Source organism: Channa argus, chromosome 6 (genome assembly GCF_033026475.1).
Source record: "Channa argus isolate prfri chromosome 6, Channa argus male v1.0, whole genome shotgun sequence".
Classification (NCBI taxonomy): Eukaryota; Metazoa; Chordata; class Actinopteri; order Anabantiformes; family Channidae; genus Channa; species Channa argus.
In genome coordinates, this window is record NC_090202.1 from 25117648 (window position 1) to 25130150 (window position 12503).

A 12503-nucleotide genomic window follows, 5' to 3' on the forward strand; every position below is an offset into this window, starting at 1 on the left:
TCCCCTCCTTCTATCGATGGCAGGCTCTGTCCTGAGAACGCAAGAATAACGAGACACAAGATGCAGCAGGCGTCCTGATGTCGGCCATCAGGTACTCGGCGTGTGTTTACAGCCAGGCGTCTCAGCAGCTGCAGCTCTGTTTGACTTGTGTGACACGCCACAGATAATGGCTGAGAGAAGGATGACAAGACCACATAGCAGTGACGAAAATGTGTCGGAGGGAAGAAAAGTCGGTGTGAAGTATAGGAGAGGGGAAGGGGATTAAAATGGAGCGGAGTGGGGGCCTAACTATCTGTACCAACACATGACAAGCTGCCCTTTGCTCAGGGGAACTTTGCTTGGGTTAATGGGGTTGTTTGGTTTGGATTGCAAGATGCCACATTCATGCAGTTAAACCTCTTGTGAAACGCATTTCTAAGAAGATTCCCACAAAAAGCGTTCACTGATTAATGTGTTTTTCGCAGTGCAAGCAGAACAGAGTGCACTAAATTCCTGAAGGGTTGTGTTTTTTTTTTTTTGTTTTTTTTTACGGAGCTCAGTGAACAAACTGTCCTGACGTGTCGTTTGTGAACACGTACGGACGTATTTGAATTTTTCTTAGTTATCAGCTTGATTTCCAGGCTCCCTCCCCAGTGGCATTACCTCTTCTACTGGTTAAAACACATCCTGTTTGCAGGTTACAAACCATTGAAGCTTCTTCTTCAATATGCCATCACCACAACCCACATTTTGTTTTTTCATGTTTTTTTTCTTTCACTAAACCAAATAAAAACAAGACCGTAGCATACCATGATTTGTTTTACCAAATTGCTCAAATTCCTTTGTCAGAAGTTGCATAACAGCTCGTATTACTGCACATACTATTACACTGACAGCCTTCTGGCAGAAATCGTCATTAATGAGAATAAGTATAGTACCATTTAAATGTATTTTGCCTTAAAATCCCCTCTAAGCTCTCATTTACAAAAGCTCTTTAAATGAAATATGGTTCTAATTAGGATGATGCACCTTAGTCCAAAGACGCCCTAAAGTGTTTATTTCCTTCTGTCTCGCTCTCTCTCTCTTTGAATCCGCAACAGTCGCTGGGCCAGGCCTGGAAGACAAGACCCCACTGGCCAACCAACTAGAGCCGCTTATAAATAGCCCAGACACACCTTATCCCCAGTGAAAAGGCACTGTGCCACAGGAAGAGGCGGGGGAAAAAAGCACTTTGCTCTAATTAACAGTCTTTTTTTTTTTTGTTTTTTTTTTGTTCTTCCCCATCTCTTGGCCTAGTATCTCTCCACTTCAGTACATTTACATATACATTGCTGGCTTTGCGTTGACACTTGCGTTGTCCGCATCTGCTTAAAGCTAGCGCAAAAAGTAATTACTAGAACCCAACGCTTACAAGCAGCCGACAATAATGGAATGTAGGGGTGACCCCAACAGTCCCCAAGCAATACTGCTGTCACGATGCTATAGTTCTGAAAGAGAGACGTGTGCAAGATAAAATGGGGTGGGGTGGGGTGTGGGGTGGGGGGTGTGGGGGGGGGGAGGTAGAGCATATACTGCAAGTTAAGGACAAATGTCAAAAGGTTCTTATGAGCCCAATTTATAGCAACCCAGGGAGAAAGATTGGAGATGGAGGATGTGATTGAGCAGTGAGAGGATGACATGAGGTTCTGTTTAAGAGAGGAATTTTTCAGAAATGACAGAAAATGATGAGTGAACATTCGTGGTCACTAACAGGGTCTCTGCTGCTTGAAAAGTGCTAAGAAAGCTCTTTGCCTAAATGTGGTACTTTGAAACTTATTTCCAAGTACTTAATACATGGACGTACTTCTGCAAAGTTTTCTCCAAAAAAAGTGAAGCCTTTACTTTGCTCTTTGTGAAGATGTGCGTCAGGTGCTTGAAACTAACCTTAAGCAGACTGGAGCCGTAAAATTTCATACCCTCATACTTCACCTTTCAACCAGCATCAAGGCATGAAATTCACAATCTGAAAATATTTATTGCAAAGCTAAAATGGAAAACAATACGAGTTAAACTGTCTGCAAAGCAGGATTTGTGGACTAATCAGTAAGAGGCAGCTGTTTTGGAAAGTCAAACCCTTTATGTTGTTTTTAACAAAGTGCACGGTGAATTTAAATGATGTCTCTATTTGACAGCTGATACCTTCTGGCCACAACAAGCCAGCAGACAAACTAACTCAAGTTTCACTTATTTTTATCGGAGCCGTTTTAATTCTGCTCCTGTCATGCAGTCAGAAAGCTCCGGATATCTTTATTTTCCCCTCAAGTCCAAATAGTTTTAACTCGGTTGCAGATTTAGTGCAGCTCTCCTCTTCGTGTGCCCTGATGTTGGTTGTGTGTGTGAGTGCGAAGAGGTGAATGTGAAGCAGCAGTGTAGCATGTTGGATAAAAGTGCTATAGAAGCATTTACTATTTAACTCCAACTTACTGTCCGGTGAATATTTAAAAAAAAAAACAGTGGCAGTTGGGGCAGTGTCTGCTCATCATGGGGAGAGACATTGCTAAACACATTGATTCACACTGCCATGGCAATGGGCACTGGTGTGTTTCTTTTGTTCTGCAGAAGATTGAGCACAGACATAGTTTTGTGTGTGTGTGTGTGACACACACAGATAAGTGCCACCCTATGGAGCTGAGGGTCATTTTTGTGTTAGCTCACAAGGACACAGTGTTGCTGAATGCACCAAACGGGGCAGAGCAGCTGTTATTGTGTGTGTCGTCTGTGTCATTCACACAGCCTTCGTCACTACGCCTCACTCTCTGCCACACTCGTATCTCATATGCCAGTCTCTCTCAAATGTGGCCTCATTCGCTCTTTCTCCATTAGTTTTTCTTTCTCAAATCCCGAACCTTTCGTCCCCCTTTTTCTCTTGCCTTTTCTGTCACTCCCTGCTTTTCTGTCACTGTCTCCCCTGCTCCACTTCTTCAGTCTGGTTCTTTCTTTTGCCCCTTGCCTTTTCCCTCTTCTATTTCCCTCTGTCCCCCTTTTTTCTGTCCCTCTGCCCATTTTTCTTCTACAGCCTCAGTGTTCCTCTGTGTGAATAGCTGTGATGCTTTTGTAGAAGGTTTCCATAGTGACAGGCCCTTTGACCAAGTCGTCATTCACGTTCGTTTGCTGTAAGCTGAAGAGAGGCCATGTTATCTCCCCCCGCGACCCACACACACACAGGCAGACCTGCGCCACTCGGTGACCACAGCTGTTTTCCTGCAACCTGCGGACTGCTGCACGTCTTCTAGCTGGAGTTTCATCTCAAAGGCATCACACAGCTGTTCATCTCCATTTGCTGGGCACAGAGACACAGGCACTCAAGGTGTAGCTCAACCATTGCGAGGTTTACTTCAAGGTGCAACCTGTTGCATTTAACCATTTTTACATTTTGCTTGCTAATCCAAATGCAGACCACTGCTACAAAAGTCAAAAGGGGACTTTTTTTTTGTCAAGTCTCCCTCAGATCATACGTCAATTTTAACTCTTCTTGCTCAATCAACTTCTTATCCTTTCTGAATAACTTTCACTGTATGAGAAATAAAAGAAAATACAGGCTGCATCACTGATATTTGATTTATCTTGCACTCTGGGGCTGTTTCACACAATTTAATTAACAATCAAGCACGGGTTGAGCAGAAAAGGTTATAAATAGACTAACAGTCTGCGCTGGGGCTGTTACCGGCGTGTAATGGCTGCAACCATTGTCTTTCACGGTGGGCGTTGGTTGGCGTTCGGTGACAATGTTTTTCCACTTCCCCTTAGACAGTTTGTGGAAGAAAGAAAAGCAGACTTTCCTCTGCTGTCCCATCTGGGTATGAATGATGGGAGATTAATGAGCCACACAGAAGTGACTGCTTGTGAACAAACACAGGAACACGCACATGCATAAATACAAACTGGGTTTGGTTTGAAAATGTTTTCTTCAGTATTTGTTTACAAAAAGGTTTGAATTTTGAAGGAGCAAAGAACGTCAATTAGTTTCAGGAATAGAAATGTGCATTGTTGCCTGGAAATGTCACAAGGGATGAGATCTTCAAAGAGCAAGTTAAAGAGACTCATAATGCAAAGCATGAGCCTTTATATAGAATTGTACGTATAACAACTTTAGCCTTTGTGTCTGAAGGGAAATTTTCACTGACTGGACTTCACTGTTCTTGAAAGTGTGGGAGCATTTTTCACGCTGTGGGTTTAAAGAAATGACTCATAGGGCAATTCCAGAGTGGTCTCACGACACTTCAAATGGTCTACAAAGACAAAAGGCCATTTTATTCAACATGACACCCTTTTTTATGATTCTGTTAATACTGCTTCCCCTCTTTTTTTTTTTTTTTTTTTTTTTTTTTTTTAGGACCAATTTGACATTGTTGGGCGCGTGTGTGTGTGTGTGGATAGATTGACAGCTTAAAAGAGATATTAAAGGACAGGATCACAAATATTCAAGTCTGTCTTAAAACAATCGGCTGCCTATATGAACACCGAAAAAGGTTTTTGTATTTTTTTTTTAGCTTTATTCCAGCCTTATAATGTCCTTCCCAGAGATGCAGCTTCTGCAAGTGATGGAGGCTCCATCTGTGCAAAAGTGTATTACAAATTTTATCTCAAGACAATAAGGCCAAGGCTTCCAAATTAGTCATATTAAGTAGATATCTTCCAGAGTTTCTCCCTTTTATAGTACAAAATAATTTGTTTTCTTACTTCTCTGCCTGTGCAACTCAACAGGGAAACAAACAGGAAAGTTTATACGTAAGAGTGTAACTTGGTTTAATTAGCTCAGACTGCTGGAGCCTCGTGTTAGCTCTAGATACACATTTAAACACACTTTTGCACATAGCGAGGAATGTGGATTTTAGTTAGGACTTTATGACTTTATAAGAATTTATGTACGGCAAGTATAAGCAGGAGGAAATACAGTCATGGCCAAAAATATGGGCATCCTTGCAATTCTGTCAGAAAATGCAACCCTTCTCTCAGAAAAAGGTTCCAGTTGCAAATGGTTTTTGGATTCAGATGCTTATTGCTTTTGTTTGCACTGGAACAACACAAAAAAAACGAGAAGAAGATTCAAACTTGATAAAAATTCACACAGAACTCAAAATTGGACTAGACGATTTTATTGGCACCTTGTCAAAATTGTAAGAAATACTTGTTTTTCAAGAATGTGATGCCCTTGTGATTTGTATTTAGACACACCGGTGGCAAGTAACATGTGTGGGGCAATATGGTAATCACACTTGCAACCAGTTAAAATGGAGAAACGTTGACACAACCTTTGTGTTGTGTCACACCGAGCATGGAGAAAAGAAATAAGTGTAAAGAGGCAACTTTGTGGAAAACATGGACAACCATTCCAATCCATTGCTGGAGTTTTAGGGGACCACTGTTGTCTCATTCTTGTCTGATGCAGGATTCTAGCTCCTCAACAGTCCTGGGCTTTTGTTGCTTCATGATTCACTGAATGTTTTCCATTGGTGAAAGGTCTGGACCGCAGGCAGACCAGTTCAGCACCCGGACCCTTCGCCTGTGAAGCCATGCTGTTGTGATGGATGCAGTATGTGGTTTAGCATTGTCTTGCTGAAATATGCGAGGCCTTCCCTGAAAGACATGTTGTCTGGATGGGAGCATATGTTGCTCTAAAACCTCTGTGTACATTTCAGCATTGATGGAGCCTTTCCAGATGTGTAAGCTGCCCACGTCATAGTGGGCAGCTCGGTTCAATTTCAAATTTTAATTCATCTGACTATAGAACAGTTTTCCATTTTAAATCAGCTTTGTAAGGTGGCTTTTCTGGATCGTGTTCACATATGGCTTCTTCTTTGCATGATACGGCTTTAGCTAACATTTGACAATTGCACAGTGAACTGTGTTCACAGGCAGTGACGGTGTCCTGAGCCCATGCAGTGATCCTTCGGCCTTGTCCCTTGTACACAGAGATTCTTCCTGATTCTGAGTCTTTTGATGATATTATAAACTGTAGATGGTGGAATCTTCAAAGTCTATGCAATTTTACTTCGAGGAACATTTTTCTGAACTTGTTCCGCAATTTTTAGACTCAGTTTGTCACAGATTGGTGAACCTCTGCCCATCTTTACATTCGAGAGTCTCTGCCGCTCTGAAATGCTCCTTTTTATACCCAGTCATGTTACTGACCTGTTGCCAATTAGCTTAACAGGTGTCAAATGCTTCTCTTTTCTTTTTGCAGCAATTACTTTTCCAGCCTTTTTGTTTCCCCTGTTCCAGCTTTTTTTGAGATTTGGTGCTGCCATTAAATTTAAGATTTCCATTGTGTTACTATTTACATTTTCACATCTTCCCAACTTTTTTGGGTTTGACACAACTTGATTAGAGCTTGAATGTTCATCTGCATTTCCAATCACTTGTGAACAGATAATTTGTGTAATAAAGGGCATCCAAAAACACTGGATGCCCTTCCTGATTGTGTGTGTGTGTGTGTGTGTGTGTGTGTGTGTACTATATGTTGTGCATTTTGAATGTGACCTAGAGGGAAATTCAGTTGCTGCAGCAGCAACACGCTGAATACACAATCACATTGACCCAGCACATGGCATATTAACGCTGCCATATAAAACCTATAAGCTAGTAGAGAGAAAAAATGCTGTAATTGCTGCTCTCCACATTTTACCACTACACAGTAATGTCAGTGAACATTGCTCCCTTATGCAAATCATATTTTTATCAAAAAAAAAACAAATGAAAGGGAATATAAATTGTGTGTGTGTTTGTGTGTGTCACAGGGAAGGATTAGGTGGATTAACAATGCCAGGCATTTCTCTGCAAAGTCACATGGACACTAAGCATTCTGGGAACCCACAAGCCCTGACCGGTGCCTCATTCTGAAGCTGCTTTGCACAGTCTAGACTGTGACGGTGGTTTCTCCATACCTCTGCCAAAATTAGACTAGTTGCCACCGCTTGGTCAGATCTGCAAGGTTTATAGACTAGTTAACCCTGGAGCTGAGTGAGGTGTAGCTGTTTTTGTACACAACATCAGCACTTTACCAGAAAACATGCTCACCAGAGATGTCAGCCAGACACCTGTGCACCAGAATGAGTTCGGTTTACAGTTTGCTTTGAATTTGATTAACTTCCCATATCTGTGTTTGTATTAGAGGATCATCACTAAGGCTCGTCTTGGTGTGGACAAGAGAACGGTGGGAAACGGGCAAGTGTTACCCTGAGTAGTTGACCTGAGACCACACGCTCACACTCACACTCACACTTTGATTGGATTAAGTTCTTTGGATTGTGCCCAGATCCTGTATGGGTAGGTCGTGTAATAATTGACCCATACAGATCCAAGAGGGTTTTTCTAAAACCTCATTAAACCATACTACCTGTGCTTTTGTCTTCTTTTTTTTTAAAGTTGGGACTGTAGTCTTACATGCACATTCTTTTCTCTTTTATTGTTTGGCGTCTGCATACAATAGGCATTGTTGAGGATATCAGACTTCATTTCCTCCTTCTCAGAACCATTTCTCCAGTCTCATAAATTGCCTAAGCCTAATGGTCTTACACACAGTATATTTAAAGCTTTAAAGTTTCTCAGATTTTATTATTTCATTGTACATACTGTACTTCCAGAAATATCATATAAATGCATTCATTTACCTTCTGCTCACTGTCAGTCACCTAAAGCATGAACGTTCGAGATAAGTTAGAGAAATAGTCCTGCAGAAAAATCCATGTTCATTCTCCCATAATTTTTTTTTTCTTTTCACACTCATAAGTCTCATTTATTTATAAAAAGGATAATGAGGAATGTTTGTGTGTGCATGCGATGTTCCACGGGTTATTTCCCAACATGTCTAAGCTTGTTTGGCACACAGACTAATAAAACATGTATGTGTGCTACAGGCAGACTGGAAAAGCATCAACAGACGTGTGTGTGTGTGTGTGTGTGTGTGTGTGTGTGTGTGTGTGTGTGTGTGTGTGTGTGTAAAGAGTGCAAACGAGCTAAATGATGCTCATCCCACACAGCTTTTGACAAGCGGCTGCGGTGGTAGCCCTGTCTCTCCTGTGTTCCCGCTGCTTTTACGTCGTCCTTTATTGCATTACAGTCTGCGTTCACTTGAAAATAATATGTCAAGCAGAGACATAAGCCAATCGGCACACGTTCCCTGCTGCCGTCTATTTACCCAATTTGCCTGAGCTCTCCGCTGTCTTACAGCCTCTCCCTTTTTCCAGCTTCCACTCCCTCTCTCCCTCTTTTGTCTCTCCCTCTGACTAAGCCTTCGTATGGCAGCAGGTGTTCACACTTACACATGATAAAATATCGCACGGTGAGTCACTAATGAGAGAGAGATGCTTAATCACTTCATGCTTGTTAGATGTGGTGGCGTATTTCCAGTAACTGTGTATTTGTGTGTGGTTGCTGTATTTGACACCCAAACCAGAGCTTATGAAGTCTGAATTAGGAGATTTATCAGCTAGTGCGACATTATTTAGCTATTGCAGTAGAATATGCAGTTGTTCAACGTGGTAGTGGTAATGAAAAGGGTCCTAAAATATCAAAAAGACATGGAAAATACCTTGTTGTCCATGTTGAATAAATGTTTTGCACCAACATGCCACAGTTTTCTCCTCCTCTAACTTGTCAAAGGGGTGTTGATGACTCATCTTTTTCTTAGCAGTTAATAAAATGTGATTACAGATGGGTGACGATCCAGGCAAGCCTACTTTTTTTTTTTTTTTTTTTTTTTACTTTGGTGTTTTGCAATTATTTTTCTTGGAGACGGGAAGCATTGGGAGAGTGATGTAAGTTGAACGGTGGATACTTTATGTTTGTTGCACCTATAAAATCCAACTGAAAAAGCAGTAGCAGTTAAATGAGTTTGTGTTTCTGCATCATCAACCAGCTAAACTGGAAATGAGGTGATCCTCAGGAGCTGCTGTCCATGTCAGTGTTGCAGGCCTCGTTTAATCTACTTTTGAACTTTAACGTGAAGTCCCCCTTGGCACAAAGTCCTGCCCCCGTACTGTGGGTTTTTTTTTTTTTTTTTTTTTTGTTTGTTTTTTTGTGGAAACTTGATGAAGAACCGCGGAAGCAAATACCTGTCAAGTTATATCATGTGACCTTTAAGAAGGAGTTCAGTTCCTTTAAATCACAGTAGGAGATAAGAACAAGGCCCATGAGAGGGAAAACAAAGCCACAACTGGTGTAGCCCATGGGTTTGTAGCCTACTCATTATTTAAAGTAAAAACTTCTCCCTCTTCTCGTTTTTCATTTACTGATACCATTTTGCCTTCTCTCACTCGCCAGTGGAACAAATCAGCTTTGGGTGATGTCAATAATTGTGTGACGATGACACGTGTGTGTGTGTGTGTGTGTGTGCTGAGCTGGTCTTGAAATAAATTCTACAGTATCCCAGACTGAGTCACCGCTGAGTGACAATTCCTTCTAAGTGGAGTCTTTTCTTCCTGTTTTGGTCTCAACTGTGTCTCTTTTAGTAGAGTGTGTCTGTTTGAGGATGTCACAGTCAACAATAATGACTGTCCAGTATTTTTTCTTTTTTTTCACCCTTCTGTTTCAGGTAATTCTAGTTGAGACGGGTATATTTTTACTTCTAGCCTGCTATGCCCCCATGGCCTGTGTGTCACCTCTTGTGCTCTCTGCTGCCCTCTGATGACCTCTCTATTCCAAAGCCAGGCCTAGAACAGCTCTTTCCTTATGCACCAGTGTGACTGCACATTTCAGGCAGTGATATTAGCCGCCAATGCGCCGCCTCCTCTTCCACTGTTGCGCTTGAAGAATTAAAGAAAAACAGACTTGTTCACTTCAGTCGATTCCAGGGGATGTCGGGACGACCCCTACACTTGTTTTTCTGCAGCCGCCGAGTCTAGTTGTGGTCAGGCTGTCACTGCCTCCCTTGTCTTCCTCCCTAACATGCTATTCTCTATCCCTCATTTCCTCCCCACCTCTCTGCTTCTCGTACACCCCAAGCCAATCTGACAAAGGAATGAGAGCAAACAAGCCAATGTTGGTGCAGAGAGGGAGGAGTGGAGCACAACAAAGACATGAAGATGGAGGAATGAGGTGGAATCTGTGGCCGCTGTGCCTCTACCACCAAGTCTTGACAGTCCGGTGTTTGTATTACTGCATGCATGTACTTGTGTGTTCTCTGCTGCACACATTACACAGAATCAATGTACTTTTGACTGATGTATGTGTGTGTGTCTGTAGCCATATTCTGTGTGCAGTATGTGTATTGTGCGTGCAGACTCAGCTCTGGCTGGCTCTGCAGCTCATCACACAGCCAACTGCTGATTACACAGCACTTGTTTTGTCCTTGCTCTACTCTGTTCTGTGCCCATTATCAGCCTGGGAGCCTGCACAGAATTAGACAGAGAGCTTTGTCTAACACTCTGTTACTCAAGTCTCTCTCTTCAGCTGTTTTCTCCGTGGTTCGGCACTGCAGAGGACACTTCTGTCTGTCTGTCTGCCTGTGTCTCCTCGAGGCTGAGTAGACCAAGCTCGCTCATTGCCTTGAACACTCTCTGGAGCTGAAGCCTGTTTACTCAGTCTGATGACATTATGACAATCGAGAGGATCTGTTCCTTTTCGCTTCCTGTTTTGGGGCTCCCTGGTGTGTGTTCTGGGATAGTTTGGCATGCAGAGCTACATTGGCACGCTGATTCATTAGGATTTCACAAGCTGTAACGCCTCTGACATCAGGCGAGTGTCAGCAGGACGTGACTTAGTGTCTCAATGAGGAAATCATGAGTTGAAAGATGATGACACCACAATGAGACACTTGAAAAGCAAAAACAAAACTGATTCCACATTAGTTTTGGACATTTGGTGTCCATTTTTTACAGTTAGTGGTGAGTCAGTTCTATCCAGTGAAGGATGGGGAAACTGGGTGTGCCTGCTTCCTGCTTGCTAAAAGAGGAAGTGGACATTAGGAAATGGTGATGGGAAGACAGCAGAGATTGCATTTCCTCTCATGTTTAAAGAGGTGGGGGATAAACAAAGATGGGGCTTAAAAAAATCCCAAGCCTGTGGTATCTCAGAATGCACATATCCATTACATTTTTATTTGTGCTTTTCACAGCTGTATCTTTACAGCTGGGTGATGTGGATTAGGGCCCAGCAGTGTTTACCTTGAAGAGTAAATGATCCACCCTTTATGGAAGGACTGTTGTCCCAGTAGGCTTGGATGAGCAAAGTTCTGCCCTCAACTAGGAATGTCCTGGTTTGTGAGGCATGACAGACTGCAGGTTTTTTTTTTTTCCCTTGCTGCCCCCTGTGTGCTGCATCTCAGTCACTCAATGGGCATCAGAGCAAAAAACTTTGTGCACAAATCCAATCAAACCCCTACTTGTTTAACCATCAACCTAGCCAAACATTCCCCAGGTGCATTTAATTTGTCTCCTGTCTCAGTCCTTCTGCTCTCTCAGCACTGCAGCACTGAGTAGTGGTAGCAGCCAAGCGTTGACAGGCAGTACTGATCTTGCTCCATCACTTCTTGTATAGTTACCCATTGCAGTATGTGAGCTGAAGCTGCTTTGTGTGCAGACGTCATGGTGCCAGGCTCCTGCTTTGGACCTAACAACGGCATTTAGGAGAAAACGAGTAGATCAGACGTCAGTGTCTGAAGTCTGTCAGCTTGAATAGTCCAGTTTTATGGGTTGTATAATGACTGAGCCCATTAACCACGGTTTCTCTTTCTCAATGCTCCTCTGCAGGCACTAGCAGCCAATGCAGGCACAGGGTTTGCCGTGGCCGAGCCGCAGGTGGCAATGTTCTGTGGAAAACTAAACATGCATGTCAACATTCAGACCGGCCGCTGGGAACCCGACCCATCCGGAACCAAGAGTTGCGTAGGAACCAAAGAGGGTGTGCTGCAGTACTGCCAGGAGGTGAGTCACTCACTGTAACACAGACACATCGCTAAGCTCCTGTCCGTCTCACAGAAGTGCTAAGATTCAAGCACTGCAGTTAGAAAATGGCAGAGACAAAGTGGGATATCATTTGTAGTGCAAGACAGAAAAATTAGTTTAGGAAGAACAGAGGAATGAGGTGCTTACCTATGTGCACCAGTGCCGTTTTTGATAATGTGCATTAGATATAAGAGTATTTTGGAAAGATCTTCGCTGCTTTAGAGGAAGAAAAACAACCTTCATTGTCCTTGAGGACCTAAACATACAGATTGCACACACATGTTACAATGAATGGATGCTTTGCACCTACAGTTTGGAATCAAACCTCTGTTCCAAAATAGAGGCAAATAAAAAAATTCAAGGCCCGCTTATCCATAACACAAACTCTACTTTAGTTCAGATTATTGGTTCTAAGCAACGATACATATCTGCAATGACAAACGTAGCTGTCTCCAAGGAGAACCTGCAGCATGATTATTTGTTTAGATAAGTAAGAAGTCTCTAAAGCTCGAGTTTCAACTCTTCCTGCACTACCCACTGCTGTTTACCTGGTTCAGGTGTGTTCAATCACTCAGAAGCTGGCAGAGAAGGATGGTGCAGGAA

The 12503-nt window shown here is 42.6% G+C and overlaps 1 protein-coding gene across 7 annotated transcripts in view; it reads left to right on the forward strand.

Moving 5' to 3' along the window:
* The window catches only part of aplp2 (amyloid beta (A4) precursor-like protein 2), a 49896-nt gene that overhangs the window by 11753 nt on the left and 25640 nt on the right, over positions 1–12503 (forward strand). For all 7 annotated transcript variants that reach the window (XM_067506745.1, XM_067506739.1, XM_067506742.1 and 4 more), the window contains exon 2: positions 11706–11879. In XM_067506745.1, the coding sequence (XP_067362846.1) occupies positions 11706–11879 (174 nt within the window). The remainder of the gene's footprint in view (positions 1–11705; positions 11880–12503) is intronic.